Source organism: Erpetoichthys calabaricus, chromosome 1, assembly GCF_900747795.2.
Source record: "Erpetoichthys calabaricus chromosome 1, fErpCal1.3, whole genome shotgun sequence".
Taxonomy (NCBI): domain Eukaryota; kingdom Metazoa; phylum Chordata; class Cladistia; order Polypteriformes; family Polypteridae; genus Erpetoichthys; species Erpetoichthys calabaricus.
This window is the reverse complement of record NC_041394.2, coordinates 68,806,747-68,829,003: the sequence shown is the minus strand read 5'-3', so window position 1 is coordinate 68,829,003 and position 22,257 is coordinate 68,806,747. Positions and strand designations below refer to the sequence as shown.

General features: G+C 37.4%; 1 protein-coding gene, 1 long non-coding RNA gene and 1 pseudogene across 4 annotated transcripts in view; 1 reads left to right on the top strand and 2 right to left on the bottom strand.

The window, feature by feature from the left end:
* LOC114651509 (retinoic acid receptor RXR-beta-A-like) overlaps nucleotides 1-22,257 on the bottom strand; it is a 285,453-nt pseudogene that overhangs the window by 260,164 nt on the left and 3,032 nt on the right.
* LOC114669366 (lymphocyte antigen 75-like) overlaps nucleotides 11,660-22,257 on the bottom strand; it is a 59,566-nt gene continuing 48,968 nt past the window's right edge. For 2 of the 3 annotated variants that reach the window (XM_051933011.1, XM_051933013.1), the window contains 2 exons: nucleotides 15,442-15,729; nucleotides 11,660-12,056 (listed from right to left, as the gene is read on the bottom strand). In XM_051933011.1, the coding sequence (XP_051788971.1) occupies nucleotides 11,689-12,056; nucleotides 15,442-15,729 (656 nt within the window). In that variant the 3' untranslated portion in view covers nucleotides 11,660-11,688. The remainder of the gene's footprint in view (nucleotides 12,057-15,441; nucleotides 15,730-22,257) is intronic. The other variant, XM_051933016.1, reaches the window with a different exon arrangement.
* The window catches only part of LOC127529473 (uncharacterized), a 5,141-nt gene continuing 3,079 nt past the window's right edge, over nucleotides 20,196-22,257 (top strand). The window contains exon 1 of the long non-coding RNA XR_007936148.1: nucleotides 20,196-20,608. This is a non-coding gene — a long non-coding RNA (uncharacterized LOC127529473). The remainder of the gene's footprint in view (nucleotides 20,609-22,257) is intronic.

Sequence of the window (22,257 nt, the reverse complement as noted above, 5' to 3'; positions counted from 1 at the left end):
ACCTGTACTAGTCCAGAGTCATGAAACAGGCAGGGAAAATCATCACTGAGCCTCACCTCCAGGCCACAACCTCTTTGAACATCTCCTATCTGCCTTGCGTTTTAGACTATGCTACGCCAAAACAAGCAGATATGAGAACAATTTTGAGAGTCATCAAAAAACGGAGTCAAATTCCTTGTATTTGTGCGTACTTGACCAATAAATGTTCTTCTGACTCTGATCCGAAAATGGCATTCTAAAGAGTGGATCCTGATTGAACCACATAAAAGTCATTTCTATTTCTGATATTGTGCCATGTTATATAGAACAATCCATATTACTAAACGAGAATGGTAAACCGGATATGGTTCAGGGACATGGGCCGTGGACGCAAAAGACGTAGTGCGCAGGCGCCACACAAAGCCCCCCTCCAAGCAACGGAAAATAAGAAATGAGGCGCCGCGCCCATAGCACACAAAAAAAAGGAGTCAGACGCAGGCGCCACACAAACCCATGGCACACAGCGCCACACGAAGCCCATAGCACACGAAACGGGACACACACATAAAAGAGGATTCAGACCCACGACACACAAAGCCCCCCTCCACTAACAGAAATGAAAAATGAGGCAACGTGCCCCTAGTACACAAAAATAAAGGAGTCAGACACGATCGCCACACAAAGCCCATTGCACATGAAACGGGACAGACTACGGACATAGCACACAAAACGGGACGTACACAAAAAGGAGGATTCAGACCCACGACACACAAAGCCCCCCTCCACTAACAGAAATAAATAATGAGGGAACGCGCCCCTAGCACACAAAAACAAGGAGTCACACGCAAGCGCCACACAAAGCCCATAGCACACGAAACGGGACAGACTACGGATTTCACACACTAAGATAAATAAGAAATGAAACACAAAGCACCCCTCCACTAACAGAAATAAGAAATGAGGCAACGCGCCCATATCACACAAAAAAGAGGAGTCAGACACACATTCCAAAGTGAAACAGGACAGACTACGGACTCCACACACTGTCACCCATCGAGCCCGAGATTGAAGCTCAAAAATGGAAGAGCAACCAAAAACGAACACGCAAGATCATACAAAAACCTCACACATACGGACAACACAACATATTTGAATCAGATTATCCCCGCCTAACAGTGAAATGGGACAGTCTAAGGAGTCCACAAAACTTCACAAATCAAGCCCGAGAAAGTACTGAAAAAGAGGACTCACACCCCCACACCACAGTTAAATGTGACAGACTACGGAGTCCTCAAAGGGTCACACATCAAACCCAACATATTACAGAAAGAGATTTGTGTTTCTGAAAACGGCAGATACTACGATAGAAGCATTCGCCTACAACTCGCATCTGAAATCAACGTACAGACTATACAGCACATTCCACGCCCTTCTAAAAAGACGCATGCCGACAAACGACGTCATACATAAACAACAAGAGACCGGACTACAATACATATACAGGCGCGACACCTGATGGGTAATAATACGAAGAAACGAACAGTCCGTATTAAACATACGTCATCTAAACACGTTCAAACTATACAGCATAGGTGAATCTCATTACAATGATGCACTATTAACCGTACAACCACAGAAAAGGCTCCATATTAACAGTGAGTGTCATCCTCCTTATTACTTATCCATATTACTAACGATAAAGAACAAACAAGTCATGAATTCATGATCACGGGTACAAAACGATACAGCTCGAGTAGCGGGACCACAAACACGAACCCGCATGAAAAAAAACAATACACGTCGGCGCCTACAACGCGCTTCTGAAACCACGGAAGAAAAAATGTCTCGGCTCCAAAAACGCATGTCACTCCTCATTCAAAATACCGGTCCCAATCACAGAAACATCGGTATCCACTATGAAAATGAACAGTAACAATGCACGTGACATCCGTCTTGCAAAACTGTTAATTATAGATGAATGTACAATGGCATCCAGTCACTTACTCAACACCATTGATAAACTTCTACAAATGTTAATGAATAATAATATTCCCTTTGGGGGAAAGGTACTTTTATTAGGAGGAGATTTTAGACAATGCTTAGCTATTGTTCCACATGCCATGCGCTCAACTATTGTTCAGTCCACCTTAAAATACGCAGACATTTGGCATTGCTTTCAAAAGATACAATTGGTACAAAACATGCGATGTCCAGATCCAGAATATAACAATTGGTTATTACAACTGGGAGATGGGACACTCACCAATACAGATGGACTTCACCCAGATATTATTACAATTCCTCAAGCCTTTATCTGTGACGACTTAGTTACGGAGATATTTGGAACAACAATCTCATTAGACCAAATACCCCTTTTAACACAACGGACTATATTATGTCCAAAAAATATTAATGTTGATCACATAAATAACCAAGTCATTGCATTACTTCCTGGAGAGGCACGGCTGTTTCTAAGCTCTGACAAAGTTGACTCTGATGACGACAATGACCATCTTAATTTCCCCTTACAATATTTGAGCACTATTAACCCAGCCAGATTACCACAACACAATCTTAACCTTAATATCGGAACAATAATCATGCTATTAAGAAAACTTAACACTAAACAAGGTTTATGCATTGGTACACGTTTAGTCGTCAACACCATGACACACAATGTTATTGAAGCAAAAGTTCTTACAGGATCACATGCTAACAATACTGTTCTGATTCCTAGAATTGACCTTACAAATTCTGACCTAGAATTACCTTTTACACTTAAACCGCGACAGTTCCCCATTAAACCTGCATTTGCCATGACCATCAACAAATCACAAGGACAAACCATGTACAAGGTTGGCATCTCTCTGAGCCCGTTTTTGGACATGGACAACTTTATGTGGCCTTCTCACGAGTTCGACGTTCATCTGATGTTATAGTTAAGGTTATAAATGATCCATGCCAAGGAAAACTCATTCAAGGACAAGACACCATCTTTACTACTAATGTTGTGTACAAGGAAATTTTCTAATAAATCTTTACACTGTGCCATGCAGTTTATTCTTTGCTTCCTATATGCGTCATCTACACCTTCACACTATGCTATATCTCATACATACATCACGCTATTTGTAATTACCCAACACCAGGGGTTGGCGAGCGAAGTGAGCAGGGGGCGGAGCCCCCTAGTATTCTACTATACAGTGTAGTAGTTTTAAGAAGATTGCTTTTCCATATCTGTCAGTCTGAGGTGCAGTGGGTATCAGTGTGCATTGCAGTGCTTCTTACACATTTCTGATTCAAGGCTGGAGGGCTTATCTGCCCTCATGATGCCAGTTCTTCTGGTCTCTCTCTCTGTCTCTAAATTATCCCTACGACAGTCCATATGTAGCTGTGTTTGCTGAAGTTTGGCATTGCACTGACATCCTATCTAGAACTGCTTATTTTTAATCAGTATTTTTTTCCAAGACCATGGACAAGCATTAGTGAAGATAGTGGTAAGATTCATAGAGACGTCCTCCGGTCCTATCATCATTAGCTGTTAAGTCCGTGTAATCAACTAGCAAGTGACTTCATTATACGCATGCACTATCCAGCTTCCATTCAGTGCTCTCTCTTTTCTCTGAATGAAGAGTAAGGCATCCATGGCGGTGTAGGATTTTAAAAGAACAGTGCATCTGATGCTAGTGGGTGTAGATGCATGCTGCTGCGAAGATATGCAGCCATGGGGTGCAGCCAGAGATCATTAAGTAAAGCACCTGCACCTACTGCGTATAAAGGAGTCTGAGCAGGATAGACAAGAAAAAGATCAAAATGGAGCATGATTGAAAAAGAAAGGAAATCGAAGAAGTATGGCAAAGAAAGAAGGTGGCGTAGCAGTTAGGGGAAACCCAGCAGAGGGGCATGGTTAGCTGCACTCCTATGGTGGACCAGACCGATCCTGCCGCACAGTGATAAAAGGAAAAACCATATTTATACTGCAGATTCCTCCCTTCACTTTAAATTGCCCCTTCAATTTCAAATGGCTGCAATTCCCGGTGGCATTGTGTTTTGCCATGATAATAAATAAGACACAAGGCCAGAACCTACTAATCACAGTCATAGCTTTCTTGTCAAACTGACTTTCTCTCAACAAACTGTATATCTCATACTAAAGGATCAGCAGTAGATTTTTTTAAAACCTCAGTCAGTATAAAGCCCGGTTTTGAAAGTTCAGAGTATTGAAAAATGTTCAGTATACCTACACTATAGTACAGTATAACTAAAATTGTTGTACATAACCAAAATAATTAATACTCTTAATAAAAGTGAGATGTTATGGTGCAAAAAATTTGGATTTAAAATGCTTTGGCCCCAACTTGAAACATATGATTGGTAAAATTACTTGAACAAATTGAACTTTCAACTTGAACCTCTTACGTCTTGAAAATGTGTGCATCTTTTTGACAGCTTTAAGCATAATTTGCAGAAAATTTGAGCAAAAGACTCTTTAATCAAACGAGTCTAAAGGTTTACAGTGAAATTTTCAAATAATACCCAAGAAACCCCAGGTTATGCAGTTACTTAATTATAAATACAAGATGGAAAGACACGATATTCTTATCACCTAAACCAGTGGTTCTTAAACTCTTTTTTTCTGGTGACACAATTTGCCGTTTTTTTGTGACTTCGTGACCCTCAATCAACGCAGAGTGTCATCCAGGGAAGCCAACCTCTATGTAGAATCTGTCAATCTTCATCCTTGTGGCAAGTTCCTCTTGCTCGCGATGACCCACTATTAGGCATTCCAAAAACGATTCATGATTCTTTCCCATTTAATACTATTGTGATTGACAACACAGCGTGTCCTAAGTTCAGACATCATGACCTGTAGTTTAAGAAACACTGATGTAAACCACAGGTTCTTAAATAGTGGTTCATGATGGGTTGCCACAGAGAGTTTAAACAAAATGCATTATTCCTCTACCACCTGTTTCCGTGATTCTCCAACGGTCACCCCCACCAGGATGACTGCAGTGCCGATTCTCCAAGGGAATACGCAAATTGATGACATTGATGAATTCTGGGTTCTCAAAGACACAAAAAAGGCAAAATTGAGTTATACTAGGAAAGTTTAAGAACCACTGATGTAAACAATGTATAAAGGTATTGCAAATTCTAAATAAAATGTTAAGTTGTAATGCATAATAAATCAAGGGACAGTATGCTAAGGCTTTATAATGTGTTAGTGAAACCATAACTGGAGTATTGTGTCCCATTGTAGTCAACTGCTACAAAAAGACCAAGTAGCTCTAGAAGATGTACAGAAAAAAGCAATCAAGTTAATTCCTGTACTAAAAGGCTGGTCCTACTCTGACAAGGTAAGGAAAATATCCTCTTTAGTCTTAAAGAGAGAAGGGGCTACATGGAGGCTTAATCCAAGACTTTAAAATTCAAAAGAATTAATAAAACAATCTACCAAATTTATTTTATTTGAACAGCAATTTATGTGCTTGAGGACACTGCTGAAAAATTAAGGGAAAGTTTATTTCAACCTGAAAACAGGAATCAGTTTTTAATACAAAAGCTTCTATTAAAAAAATGTCAAATAATTTAAGCTGATTTGACAATAAACTGCTTCTAGTTGATGATTGCAGCTGCTGGTGTAATCATTTAGAGAATGTCAGATTACACAACTACAAATTACAAGGTATGTTATATTAGACAAATGCACGAGGGTGTTCAAGAATATTTTCACGTCTCCAAAGTATAGTGAATTCTTTGCTGATTGTGACAGCTAACATGCTGCCTGATGGAGCTGGTGCATTATGAAGGCTCGACAGATGTCGTGAGTTTAGCTACAGCCTCTACCCTTTAATTCTTTATTCCCATTCTGTCATAGCATGTAAAACACACATCATCAGGCAGATGCAATCTCTCTTCTATTTTCCAGGTCCAAAACACCCATTTTTCTTATTCCTTGTAGCTACATTGTTTGCATTGTGTTTCTAGCTGAGCACTCACTAGTTGTCAGCTCTTGCAAACACAGAGCCTGCTCTTTGTCAAGATAAAAACAGATCTGTTTGATTTTTGAGTTGTCAGTGTATGTCAGATTTAATGACCAGTGTCACAGGAGTGCACCACTACTGCCTCCGACTCACTATGATTATGTAAAACAATGTTGTGACTGAAAATCACTGGAAAAGTAATGTGGTTGGTTCTTTAGTTGAGTCAGAAAACTTCACAACTTTTATAAAGTATTTGGATGAGATATTTTGTGTATTTAGCTATTTGTTAATCAAAAAAGATCGATGGACTGAACAGTCCCTCTCTCTCACTGTGGCACTTACTGTGTTCTCATCTGTATTCATATAACATCATGCTAGAGCACACAGAATACCCTGTATGTCCTTGCTTTTTCAATTTTATAACAAGTATAGCATTGCAACAACTGCGTCTAAATACTCAGTTTATTAAGAGAACCAATCTGAAACTCACTTGGTCTTTTTCTTTAATTTCATTTTAATAAGGAAGACCTCTGGTGTGAGCAACTCCTTTGTCAAGCAGTGAGTACCTGTGCCTTAATAATTCCTGCAGTATATCGCTATACATACTGTAAGTTCACTGATGTTTTGATGCTCTTTGAATGAAGAACAATTGATCGCCAAAAACAAATTAAGAGAAGTATTGTTTGCTTACATTTTTAATACAATTTAAAATAGTCTCTCCCAAAGTCTTTTTGTAACAGAGTTAAAAGTTATGATGGAAAGTCACAATGACAGGGTAAATTTAGAAGATGTTGAAGTTAGGAACAAATTTCTCATGAGACCTGGTTAGTTAAAAAGACACATATTTATTTACGTTTTATAGTCCCTCTCATTATTAATATATTTAATAAATGAAGTAATGTACAGAGGTCTTACCATACCAGTTGGGAAGTTAGTGAATTAAAAAAAATTATGGTCACAAATGCTGATAGTGAAGAAACCAGTATTTTAGGTAATCCTAAAGCAAATGATAGCCATTTACTACTTTATAACAAACCCTAAAACAATTCTTTGCTTGGTCTTAAATAATGATGAAATTGAATTTCCAGGGAAAATCACACTTTCATTTTCCCCAAAAATTCAAGAAATAAATTGTACTTTGCTTCTCAACAAACAAAATGCAAAACAGGTATTTAGTTTCTATATGGAATTAATTCCACATTTGTCTGTTATCCATCCATCCATTTTCCAACCCGCTGAATCCGAACACAGGGTCACGGGGGTCTGCTGGAGCCAATCCCAGCCAACACAGGGCACAAGGCAGGGAACCAATCCTGGGCAGGGTGCCAACCCACCGCAGATTTGTCTGTTATCCATCCATCCATTTTCCAACCCGCTGAATCCGAACACAGGGTCACGGGGGTCTGCTGGAGCCAATCCCAGCCAACACAGGGCACAAGGCAGGGAACCAATCCTGGGCAGGGTGCCAACCCACCGCAGATTTGTCTGTTATTTAGTATTTAAATATAAATATCTACTAAAAAAGAAAAGAAAGAATAAATCATAGCACGTCTATTTTGTGTAGTCATTTCATTGAGCCATGTGTTGTGGTTGTTCTGGTAGTACAATGCTTACTTTGCTAATTATGATAACAATGTGGATGATCACAGTCTTAAAGATGCATCACTGGTAGCTCTACAGAGCTTGAAGTATGGATATCTTCTCCCTCATCTGCAGGAGACATGAAACAGCAAAAGGCATTTGCGAATTGGTGGCATGGAGAGGAGAGACTTTCTGTGTAGCCATCCTTACTATGGAAAAAAAAACACAGTAATGCGCACAATTTTGTGTTTTGATGTCTTTGTGTGGAAACTATCACACTTTTAAAAAACACACAATGCTCCCTTTGTGGTAAATGCGAGAGATAAAACAAGATGGCTGGTGTGCTGTGGATTACCTGTGTTAGGCAGCAGAGGATGAACACAGAAATGTTTTACACCCCCATAAACGGAGTAAGTTACACATTTTACGATTGTGAAATCACATGTAATACTAACTCCAGTGTAAGTTTTGAGAAAGAAAACTTGGCTTTTGATTTATTTCTATTCTTAAAATATATTAAACCAATAAATAAACTAGTTATATATACAGTATATTTCTTAATGTAATGTGCTTCAGTTAGCTGACTGAAATAACGGAAGCAAAGGTAAAAATGTGGTGTACCCTTTTAAAGCAGTTGCTTCAACACAGATCACTGAGATAATTAATACATCCATCCATCCATCCATTTTCCAACCCGCTGAATCCGAACACAGGGTCACGGGGGTCTGCTGGAGCCAATCCCAGCCAACACAGGGCACAAGGCAGGAACCAATCCTGGGCAGGGTGCCAACCCACCGCAGATAATTAATACAGTATACTCATTTTCCTTGTGGTCATATATAATACTATTGGGGAAGCTTAGTTATGAGGCTAGCTGCTGTGTTTCACAGAAGATATCTAAATGGTTCTTAGAGATGATTGTTGAGACTGGAGTTTTAGTGTTAAAGACTGCTCAACTTATAGATGTTCCATGAAGAATAGAGGCTAAGGTGATGCTGGTGAAGAATTCAGAGCCAAAAACACCATTCGCTGTAAACAATTGGTAAGTAAAATTACAAACCTCTAGATTGTGACATCTATGCATTGAGTCAATAATATTGCAAAAAACATACTGTAGGTGTGGGTCTTTAAGAAAATTTTTTTCTCATGCAAAATGGTTTTGTAATTACTTAAGTTCCAGACACTATGTAATCAATCTTTGATATGTTGTTTTGGCAAATAATGGTGACCCATCTGTGATGATGCATTCAATGCTCCTATTTACTTTTTGGGAGCTCTTGAACTCAACACCGTCAGTAATGTAACTGGATGAGCTGGACAATGAGGACACCAAACTAAGCAAGGGGAAGGTGCAAAGTGCAGACAGTACCTTTATTAAAAAAAACATTAAAAAACCAAAACAGTGTCCAAGGTGTAGTGTTCCACAAATGTTTCAATAAATAAATAATCCATAAAACCATTGTAAAAAGTAGAGGTTAAAATTCAAATAAATAATTCCTTTAAAAAAAGGTTAAAAAAACACTGACGGCTCCCCTGCTTCTCTCATATGGGTCCTGCAACGAGGGAGTCGCTCTATCTACAGATGCAGCTGCCTTCTACTCTGGTCCGGTAGCCTTCTGTTCCCTGGCTACATACTGTAGGGCTCCGGCCGGACTAAGACTTGGGTTTCCCAGCGGCCAGGGTGCTCATGCTGGGGCTCAACACTCCCAAGCCTCCCTGACTGCTACTTCCTTCCACGGTGAGTTGTCCACTCTGCCGGTCACTCCAGCTCCTCCGAACTGCTCAGCTGGAGCAATCGCTTCATTCAGCACCCCCCAAGTGTTGGACACAGCATTCCTCCTCAGGGGCTCTCCTACCAGCTACATGCAACCTCCAACGAGACTGCTCTCGCTTTCCCTCCTGCCTTTTTTTCCCACTCTTAACCTCCGTTCTCCGTTCTCTTTCCAATTTTTTTTCTTCCCCTCCACACTCGCGCTCCTATTATATATAATGGGGACGTGGCACAGATGTAGTGTTTAGCAGTTCCCAGCATCAATTACGGATGCAAACAATTCCTCGCCTGTGCACTTAAGTGAGGAAACGCCCGTGCCACATCACATCCGAGAACCGCTTTGGCCACTCTACCACACCCCCTCTTTAAGCCGTGAGTGCGGCCATTCTTTCTGAGCCGTGGACCCGCTATATCACACCATCACACTATTAAGGCAATGTACTGTACATAGGTGTTTATGGTACAGTAGTATTTAGTGTGGCTGCTTCATGGACCCTGGGTTTGAATCCTGCACCCACTTGTTTTCTAACAGTTTAGATACACCTACAGTAGCTCCTAGTTCCCCTATGACACCCAATACTTTTCATTCTCACAAGAATACCTTAAATGCCATGGAAATAACCACTAACCTAATTTTATTATCTGGGATATCTCCTGCAAATGTCAGGCTTACTCCATCTTTTGGTATTAAAGATAGCCACACATGAGAAAGGCAACTGTCTTATGAATCATATATAGTTTCTAGCTAAGTAAACTAAGAAGAAATCTGTCTGCCTAAAACTCTTTAGGGATAGAGTGGGTTAGGGTATCTGTGGCCTTTGGCAAAGCAAATGTTTTATTCTACCAAGACTCCATCATTTCTAAGATGACTTGTCCAACGATGAGTTTAGTATGACTGGCATGCCTCAGACATTTCAAACTGGCAAAAAGTGTGTTATTATGCTGCTCTTCTGTAGGCATTGTTGTATTTATTGTGGTATGCATTGAGCTGACGTCTATTCAAGGACTTCAGTTGTTTGATTATTAAATGAATTGAGAGGGAAGTCCATTAAGCCTGTTTTAGTTAGCTTTAGGAATATAACAGTATTTACCTAACAAAAAAAATATTAAAAGCATTTTTATCCTTTATGAAAAAGATCTATGTGAGACTGATAAAGACTACTTAAAGCTGTTGAAAAATAAATCTATATCATTTATTTGGTAAGACTTTATTTTAGGTACTGCAAAAATGCATCTATTACTCATTTACTCTTATGTCACAAGACCTTAACAAAGGCTTCTCTTGGTCTTCATAACATTTATAAAACATCAATAGATAGGTTATTCATCTCTGTGCAGTGTGGCATATTGACATGATGATAAAATTACTTGTTCTTATGAAGGGTTCACAGGTCTTTTGCTAAATATGTTGATAATATCAACAGAAATGTGTCTCAGTTAAGCCACCTCAGACCACTCCAAAGTGACATTTTGTTAGGAGGTCACATTGCAAAGATGAATAAACACTTTACTGCTACTTTGTAAGTGTTATGAAGACCAAACATACTTTTTGTTAAGGTAATGTTACATAATAGTGAATGAGTATTAGATGTGTTTCTGCAATACCTAAACTAAAGAGTTACCATTTATTCTTAGTTACTACCCCAAAATCATGTTTAAACCTGTTTAAAAATGTAATCATGTTATTTCACCAAGAACATGACATTAAATTGTGACATCAAGATGTTAATGAATCAACATAAAGCATGAAGTTTTGTTTACTTCTCATGGAATGTAAACATGAGGCAGATAGTATCAATGAAAGAGAAGTTTTATTAAAGATAAAAATTAACATTTAGATCAAGAATACATAAAGTGTATATAATATTGATTAAACACACAGCATGGCTACACATTTTACCTTGATATTTTTGAAAGCCTCAAAATATGGTAACAAAAACAAAACAATTCCACATTTTAAAAATTATTTTTTAAATTTAAATTAAAAAGACTTACTAGAACATTTGCAAATAAAAATATCCCTTCATTCATTTTCCAATCCTGGTTTCTAGTCTGATCCTAGCTGAACAGTGTAAGATAGAAGCTAATGTTGGGCACACACTTCGACATACCCACACTCTGAAGAGAACAACAGCATGAAACCCGAATCAGGAACAGTCAGGCACCACTTTAAGAAGAACAGCAATGACTAAAAGCTAATTATATCCATCCTTCCATCCATTTTCCAACCCGCTGAATCCAAACACAGGGTCACGGGGGTCTGCTGGAGCCAATCCCAGCCAACACAGGGCACAAGGCAGGAAACAATCCTGGGCAGGGTGCCAACCCACCGCAGGCTAATTATATAAAAGTAAATACAACTAGAAGATTTTAATTTATGTTCAAAGGAGACTTACAAATGAAGGAGTGACTGTCTGAACAAGAAACATCAATCCAAGTGAAATTTGTTTTTGAAGTGGCGGCACAATGATGTGAGTTAGAGAGGTTTAAGTGGTTACCATTGGCCCAGTTCTCATAACTCAAGGGTCTCTCATCCACCCAAAACCAGAATCCAAACAGGCGGCTTTGTCTCAGCCCCAGCCATATGGTTGATGAATTTGTGGTGTGCAGCAGTGCGGCTAATGCTTCCTGCTCCGTCTGTGATGTGATGCTGATGAGACTAGAGCCCACCTTTATGCAGTAGTCCAGGGCTTCTTCCCAAGTTACATTTTTATTAACAAAGGTCACATTCATGACATCTATGAGAAAAGCATCGGAGAAAATATCAAGTAACATAAATTGAAAAATCAAGTTCTGAATGACATTATTCTGTATTACTTCTGAATGTGATATTAAAATGTTTTGATTTGTGGCTAATTAACCATATTTATTTATTTTCCTTGAATAAACTCTAGATGAACAAGTGCATATATTCTAATTGGTGTAATTCATTTGGCTCATGTTCATCTTTAAAATAAATTTTTTGGGCCTCAGTTAAACATGAGTGATACTAAAAGAATAAGGTAAAGCAGAATCAACACAAACAAATAAAATACATGCCAAACTACATGGCAAACATCCTTTAGAAGTTAGAAGAAGAATAATTTTTTGATGTTTCACAAACACAGACTTGGTCACCACCTGCTGCACACTCTCTGTCTACCACTGAAGGTTTTGTTGTGTTCACCTCCTGACTTCCAGCTTAGAGAACATTTAACAACAAGAGACCCTTAAGAGGTTACATAACTGGAGATCAATACCAAGGCAGCCATTTGATCCTGCCTCTTGTTGATTATCTCAGCTATTCTTGCATCCTTCCCAGATACAGTGCATATTTACTTGTCTGTCACAGGAACAGAGCAGCTTGACTGTCTTTAAAAGCCCTGACCAGTCCTACCATACGACTTCTTTACTGATGGAAGGTTTCTCACTGACCGTGTTTTTAAGCCCTCACATATGATACTAACACTGCTGACCTCTTGAAGATTTTACCTTGGGTCAGGCCATCTTAAATCCAAAGTGTAAAATGTGACGTTTATATGGTCATTTTTTTAAGCAAACTACAAAAATGTGATCAAAACATTTTCTTTACATGCATTTGTTACTTTCATATAACATTTACACACCACATTTTTTACATGTTAATAATTTGTTTTATCTTAAACAACACAGCTTATTTCCAAGCTTTTGATTTTTTCCTAAAATAATGATTAATTTAAAAGCTTTAGAAATTATCTGTGGTAAGACGTATGAATGGCTTAATAAAATAAATTAATCCTACATTTGAGTATGCCCAACCATACTGGATCTCCTTCACATTTGAATGAACCTGTTTATAATAATAATTACCACAAACTAAGCCATTAATTAGGACAGCTTTAATATTAATCTGTTTTTTTGAAATTGCTTGTTTATTAATAAAACCTTACCTTAAAATCTTCTTTACCATATTATTTTAACTCACTGTATTTGGTTGTTAAATGATACTTGTAATCCTGCTTTCTTTAAATGCTGTAAGATTCATCCACATAATTGAATGATCTTTACAGGCATGTTTTAAAGAACTCGAGAAAGTATTTGCAAATATAATTTTTTTTTCTCAAGGTAACGGAATCATTTTCTCAAGGAATTGCAATGTCAACAGCTTTCTTTTTTTATTGTTTTCTCAAGATAGCTGAATGGTTTTCTGAAGGTCTGAAGGTAACAGAATGTTTCCCAAACTATATAGCTTAACATGTAGCTTATTGGATACCACAAGATGACTGGATTGCAGATCTCTAAAGATCATGTGTATAAAGTACAATCATGTTTGGTCCTAAAGGGCATTCTGCAAAGGAAAGGAGTCACAGGAGACCCTAGAGAAGGAGACCACGATACATTTGGCACATTGACTGATATGATAATTTACAATGGGGAGGATTTTGGATTTGCTAAAAATGAATCAGATGTTGGTGTCAAGAGTAAACTAAGAGGGCTGTCACTCAACTTAAAATAGTCCACATGACCCCCTAGTATTTCATAAACCGAGGATAGGTACAGTGGCAAGTAGTAAACAACAACCAGGTTCAAAGTTCCAAATATGCAAAGTGCATGTTTATTAAAATGGAGTCCACACAAGAAAGTGCAATGCAGATCAAATAAAGTACATAAATAATCCATTATTAAAATCAGTGCTATTGTGGAAGTTAAACATAAAATTAACAGTAAATACTTTAAAATACCCAATTTCAAAGATCCCAAGGCATCAATTTAAGCTTCTCCACAAGTCCCTCACATCTCCCTCACTATGGCCATCTTCTCATGGCTACCATCCTGCCAGACTGTATTTTAGGAACTGTTGATCTGCCTGAGGTTATCCAGCAGAATAGTCCTACCACATCCACTCTGCTGAGAAGCAGGCAGTGGTGGTGTGACACAGTCTATACTGGTCTACCAGAACATACTGTGAGCCAGCAGGAAAGACAGAAAGGAAGATGTGTAGCTCTATATGAATGTAAACGGCCTTCTGCTCTCTAAAAAAGAATGTAACTGAAGAATAAATAATGAGAAAATTAACAATATTTTACTAAAAAATGCTGGATTGTTTCAGACTTGCTCTACACCTCCACAGCATTATTTTTGTGATTTGGAGCTTCAACTGAATTGTAAGCATACAGACTACAATTGGCACCTATCAGGAAAGAATAAAACAAAACAAGGCTGAACAAATTTAGAAGTTTTAGCACACAACGCTGAGGCTGAATTTCCTCTCTAGTGATAGTTTTTAGGTTCATTTCTTCAAGTATTTACTTCTATAGAGCAGAGGATCAAAAAGTTTGAAGATACGTGTAATGTAAGTATTGGCAATTGATCTGAAAACCTGAAAGTCGGCTGCTGTTGATACTACACATGTTTAATAGGTACATTCAACATTCAATTGTAATTTTGTGAGCTCTTTGCAATGACTTGTTACGATGCATACATTTAATAATGCTATATAAAATAAGACTGAATTATTGATTTAGAAGTTCTTATGTAAGTAAGACTTAAGCTTAAAGGTAAGGTAGGAATTATTACTGATCCTGGCACCTGCGAGGTGCGACGTGTTGAATGTTGCTAGCTCATGCAACCAAGAATTTATTTTGATGACAACTAAACTTTCCTGAACTTGAAATTAAAAAATGGAAGAGAGAGGGAAGAGATATTAATAGTATAGAAATAATATTATAATTATTATTTTGAAAGTATAATTTCCTGTGTTTATTCTTTGTAAATCCTTTAGAAAAAATGTAGCCAAAATGATTTTAATAACCCTTTATTTATAAACCACTGTAGTTTGAAACCATATGATATAATTAGTACCTTTTTAATCACTGACATAATAATTGTTCCTCAATGTTTTTTTAATGTAATGCATTAGAAAATTAATTATGAAAATGCTTATTTTCATATTAGTCTCTTAAATATGACAACATTCAGGGTCAGTGAGTAATACAATATGGTACACTAAATACTCCCAATAGATACATTATATCGATATCAGGAATGCACAATGAATGACAAATTTTACTTTTGTGTATTTAACTCAATATCGCCTGTTAATCAGTATAAAATGATGTGTGCAAAACAACATTTTAACTTTATGAAGTAAACAGAGAACCTTACTCTGGGAGCAAAAGAAGGAATAATTGGATTTGCAGTCCTTGTTGCTCCATTGCCCATCTGTATTCACCTTCATACATGTTTCTTGGTAATGAAAGTTATCTGGTTCTTGGGGTTGCCAGTTCTGATGGGACGATGTTCTACCATCAGACCACTTCCTTACCTCCTCATTTTCAGTCTCATTTCTTATACTGACCAGGTCTGTGTAGTTCACTCGACAGTAATTCTGAGCTTTGCTCCAGGTCATATTCTCATTTATCCAGAAGTATGTGTGACTAATGTTGATAGATTCTGTTAAAACAAAGTGTACATTGTAAAGAATTCAGTTTCTGGTTGTGGTAGTCTACTTCATACCTAATGTTTATTCATTATGACTTTGAAATAGTATTAAGTGGGAAAAATGTATTCAAGATGCTGCTTGAAGATATTAACCTTTTTTGCTTACATGTGAAAGCTGACTTTTGTCAATAGAAACGGTCTACACAATTATTATTAAGGTGACGATAATGATAATACATCTCAAACTGACAGTGAGAGGTATTATCCAAGTTAGAAAACCTTGATTTTCTTAACATTAACATGGAACTGGGGGAAACCAAGAAGATAATCAAGCAATAACATTTATTCAGATTTTGCAAATAACCATACGCACATAACTGTAATGACAGATTACAGAAAAACATTAAATAATAAGAATTTTTGCACCACCTCATGGAAGTGTTACGTTATGCTTTAATACTAAATCTTAAGACCAGTTTTAAAGAATTGAGGCAAAATAGAATTTTTCATATTTGCTGGAAGATTGTGATGAATTATAAGGGCCAGTGTATTTAAAAGCTCTGTTGTGTAATAAGTGTCAGAAAAAAATCTTAGAGATCTACACCATGTGAACACCAGCCACTTATGGCAATAGGACTTTTGGTGTGCAATGCACATGCGTAAATCTTACACTAGAAGGTTACTCCATTCCAACACTTAAAGCAAACATGGACTTGTGCAGTCTGAATGTAGTATAAAAGATGTCAAATCAGAAAATGGAAGAAAAGAAGAGTAAGAGTCTAAGAAGAATGTGATCAAAGTCACTTGCTCCCTCAAATTGATGAATACAAGTGCTGGTGGTCATGGCTAGATTTTTACAGTGGCTATTTATACATTGGCTAATTTGGACTGCAGAGGCCCTGGATATAACGAAGATGTATGAAGAATATTTGCTCTTTGTGTTTCATGAAAATATTTTCTGACTTGCTGAAGTCCACTTCAAGCCCCTTGCCATTATCACTGAGATAAGTTGTCAGCTAGCCACACACACACCATCATCTCCAAGGAGTGTGCCTGTTGTAATCACATTTGCAGTAGCTGGAAAGTTAAATACAGGCTGACAGAGCATAAAGTGCATGAAGAAAGCGAGTTGCCGTGTTGTAATAGTGACAGTCCTTCAGAATGGTCTGTGGCAACATTATAGATACTAGTTTCAATGATAGTGAAGCACACAAAGGTGATGATTTTGAAGAAACTGTAAACTGAAACATCTTCTAAATGTGCTTAGTGTAACTTTAAAATTGTTCACTGATCTTCAGCGCACAGGAGAGACGTATCATCTACAGATAGTCCCTTACAGAATTTCAGTCTGCTTATAAGTGATGATGTATTAAATGTAATTGTGACTGAGCCCAACAAACTGAAGCCAAATTACAGGGGCACATGAGGTCTCAAATCAGTCATGACGAGCTGAAAGTTTTCTTTGCAGTTACTGTATATTATTCAGAAATCTGAACTTGATATGAAAAGTCAACAATACGTTTGTTTGAAAAATCCTGAGGACAACAGATGGACCCTTTGGACACCATTTCAGCTCACTTCTCAGGTATTTCCATTTTGTCAACTGTCACTTAGTACAGTAGTGAGACTTATATTTTGAGAATAAAATCATTCTTTGAGGCACAGAGAGAGAGAGATTCTCTGCACTTTACATATTTGAGCAAAATGTTGTTGTTGACAAATCACATATGCTTTGGTAAAGGCATTCGGCAATGAAGCAAAAAGTACTTCATACAATTATTGAGCCAGAAGCATCTCTTCTTACAAATCAGTAAAGTGTATTGGTAGATTAACAAAAAAGTATGCAAACTATTAAAAAAAAATAAACCTGCTGACCTGTTTTCATTTTTTTCTTTCAATTTACTTTTATTCTTGCTTTTAAAATTTTTCTTCATTTATCTTAACTGCTAAAAATACCTGATATTGTGAAAGTACTCAGGCGTCAGAATAAAAAAACTCCCATATATATGTACTAGCAAAATACCCACGCTTCGCAGCGGAGAAATAGTGTGTTAAAGAGGTTATGAAAAAGTAAAGGAAACATTTTTAAAATAACGTAACATGATTGTCAATGTAATTGTGTTGTCATTTTTATGAGTGTTGTTGTCATATATATATATATATATATATATTATATATATATATATATATATATATATATATATATATATATATACACACATATATTATATATATATACACATATATTATATATGTATATATATATATATATACACATATATTATATATATATATATATATACACACACACATATATTATATATATATATATACATATATACACACATATATTATATATATATATATATATATATATATATATATATATTTATATACATATACAGTGGAACCTCTAGATACGAGTTTAATTCGTTCCAGCACTGAGTTTGTATAGCGAATTTCTCGTATCTAGAACAAACTTCCCCATTGAAAATAATGGAAATCCAGTTAATCCGTTCTGCACCCCAAATATATTAACATAAAAATCAATTTTCCTAACAAATAACACTGATAAATGATATATACTGTAGTCTACCTTTAATAAATAACACTGGTAAATAATATAACTGATTATTAAAAGAATCAAAACAGGTGTCCAAAGTGCAGTAGAGCATTCAATAAATCTTTAAATAAATAATCCTTAAAACAGTTGTGAAGTGGAGGTTTAAAATACACAAGAATAACAATCCTTTAACACGAGGTTAAAACGTCAAAAGGATGCCGTCTTTAAAAAACAGATGACAATCCCCGGTGCTTCTTCTCTGTTAGCGTCTCACCTGCGGGCTCTGCAACAGGCGAGACACTCTTAATGCAGCTGACCTTCTCTACACCGTCCTGCTTCAGCTGTTTGGCTCGCCTGTTCAGCTCACTGTTCAGCTACACGCGAGCCTGCACTCACTCGCCCGCCCGCGCGCGCGCTCTCTCTCTCTCTCTCTCTTTTCTTTTACTTTTTCTCCCCCTTAACCGGCTCGCGCTTCTCTATATATGCGGGGAGGACATGGCAGCTGCAGCCCATCAGCCACAGGAACAATCATGGATGTGGGCAGTTTCCCACCTGTGCACTTAAGTGAGAAACGCAGACACCGCAGATCGCGGCTCGCAACTGCTACCACGCCCCCTTGCTAAGCCGCGAGCTATACCCACAGCCTGGCTCGTGGCTCATTACGCGAGCCAATGCTCGTATTTAGATCTGAATTTTTCACTCATACTTTCCTCGTATTTTGAATTTCTCGTATACAGAGGTGATCGTATCTCGAGGTTCCACTGTATATATATATATACACATATATTATATATATATATATATATATATATATATCTATATATATACACACATATATTATATATATATATATATATACACATATATATATATTTATACACATATATATACAGTGGTGTGAAAAACTATTTGCCCCCTTCCTGATTTCTTATTCTTTTGCATGTTTGTCACACAAAATGTTTCTGATCATCAAACACATTTAACCATTAGTCAAATATAACACAAGTAAACACAAAATGCAGTTTGTAAATGGTGGTTTTTATTATTTAGGGAGAAAAAAAAATCCAAACCTACATGGCCCTGTGTGAAAAAGTAATTGCCCCCTGAACCTAATAACTGGTTGGGCCACCCTTAGCAGCAATAACTGCAATCAAGCGTTTGCGATAACTTGCAATGAGTCTTTTACAGCGCTCTGGAGGAATTTTGGCCCACTCATCTTTGCAAAATTGTTGTAATTCAGCTTTATTTGAGGGTTTTCTAGCATGAACCGCCTTTTTAAGGTCATGCCATAGCATCTCAATTGGATTCAGGTCAGGACTTTGACTAGGCCACTCCAAAGTCTTCATTTTGTTTATCTTCAGCCATTCAGAGGTGGATTTGCTGGTGTGTTTTGGGTCATTGTCCTGTTGCAGCACCCAAGATCGCTTCAGCTTGAGTTGACGAACAGATGGCCGGACATTCTTCTTCAGGATTTTTTGGTAGACAGTAGAATTCATGGTTCCATCTATCACAGCAAGCCTTCCAGGTCCTGAAGCAGCAAAACAACCCCAGACCATCACACTACCACCACCATATTTTACTGTTGGTATGATGTTCTTTTTCTGAAATGCTGTGTTCCTTTTACGCCAGATGTAACGGGACATTTGCCTTCCAAAAAGTTCAACTTTTGACTCATCAGTCCACAAGGTATTTTCCCAAAACTCTTGGCAATCATTGAGATGTTTCTTAGCAAAATTGAGACGAGCCCTAATGTTCTTTTTGCTTAACAATGGTTTGCGTCTTGGAAATCTGCCATGCAGGCCGTTTTTGCCCAGTCTCTTTCTTATGGTGGAGTCGTGAACACTGACCTTAATTGAGGCAAGTGAGGCCTGCAGTTCTTTAGACGTTGTCCTGGGGTCTTTTGTGCCCTCTCGGATGAGTCGTCTCTGCGCTCTTGGGGTAATTTTGGTCGGCCGGCCACTCCTGGGAAGGTTCACCACTGTTCCATGTTTTTGCCATTTGTGGATAATGGCTCTCACTGTGGTTCGCTGGAGTCCCAAAGCTTTAGAAATGGCTTTATAACCTTTACCAGACTGATAGATCTCAATTACTTCTGTTCTCATTTGTTCTTGAATTTCTTTGGATCTTGGCATGATGTCTAGCTTTTGAGGTGCTTTTGGTCTACTTCTCTGTGTCAGGCAGCTCCTATTTAAGTGATTCTTGATTGAAACAGGTGTGGCAGTAATCAGGCCTGGGGGTGGCTACGGAAATTGAACTCAGGTGTGATACACCACAGTTAGGTTATTTTTTAACAAGGGGGCAATTACTTTTTCACACAGGGCCATGTAGGTTTGGATTTTTTTTCTCCCTAAATAATAAACACCATCATTTAAAAACTGCATTTTGTGTTTACTTGTGTTATATTTGACTAATGGTTAAATGTGTTTGATGATCAGAAACATTTTGTGTGACAAACATGCAAAAGAATAAGAAATCAGGAAGGGGGCAAATAGTTTTTCACACCACTGTATATACACATATATATTATAAATATATATATATATACACATATATTATATATATATATATACACATATACTATATTTATATATATACACACACGTATTATATATATATATATATATATATATATATATATATACACACACACATATATTATATATATATATATATATATATATATATATACACACATATATTATATATATATATATATACACACATATATTATATTTATATATATATATATATATATATACATATATTATAGATATATATATATATATATATAAATATATATATATATATATATCTATAATAATAAAAGGCAAAGACCTCACTGACTGACTCACTGACTCACTCATCACTAATTCTCCAACTTCCCGTGTAGGTGGAAGGCTGAAATTTGGCAGGCTCATTCCTTACAGCTTACTTACAAAAGTTAGGCAGGTTTCATTTCGAAATTCAAAGCGTAATGGTCATAACTGGAACATATTTTTTGTCCATACACTGTAATGGAGGAGGCGGAGTCACGTATCGCGTCATCACGCCTCCTACGTAATCACGTGAACTAAAAACAAGGAAGACATTTACAGCACGAGTCACACGCGGGAACGAAGGTAAATGACGTTAATTTTTGACTGTCTTTTAATACTGTGTAAGCATACATATTAACACATGTGCAATTAAACGTGTGCATTTACGGGGTGATTTCTCAGGCTTAAAAGCTCACCTTTTATCAAACGCGGGAAGAAAGGTAACTGACGTTGTTCACTGTCTTTTAATACTGTGTAACCATACATATTAACACATGTCCAATTAAACGTGTGCATTTACGGGGTGATTTCTCAGGCTTAAAAGCTCGCCTTTTACTAAAAAGGTAAATGCAAAACTATTTTCAATCAGTTTATTGAAACGCTCCCGTTAAGGATTGCAATAACATATTCGCGAGATAAAAGAACGAAGTAGGGGGAAATGGAGGAACAGCCGCAAACAGCGAAGAGCAAAAAATTAATTAAACAATTGAGAACGGAGCGAGTTAAGCATACAAGCATGTTCATAAGGGAAACAAAGCACGGTGTAAAACGTAAGTTTCAATTAAGTTTATAGAAACGCTCCCGCTGCGGATTGCAATAACATATTCGCGAGATAAAAGTTTAATGAGAAGACACGAGGTATAAACGAACCACACGCCGTGGCGCAACGTTAGGGGCAACAGTTTCAACCATTCTATGATCTGCTTCTCGCAACTGAAAGACGGCACATGGCGGATGTTAGCCGACTTGCTGACCGCAACGTTAGGGGCTTCAACTATGGCGCTGACGCCACATCTCAGTGCCAACACTTTGCAGACTGTACTTAAAAGACACGCCCTCCTCACTGGACAGTTAAAATGACCAATCAAACTAACGATGACATCAAGTATTACCCAATCAAAAGTAGGAAAGGAGGCATCTTCATAAAATGCGTGTGGGATG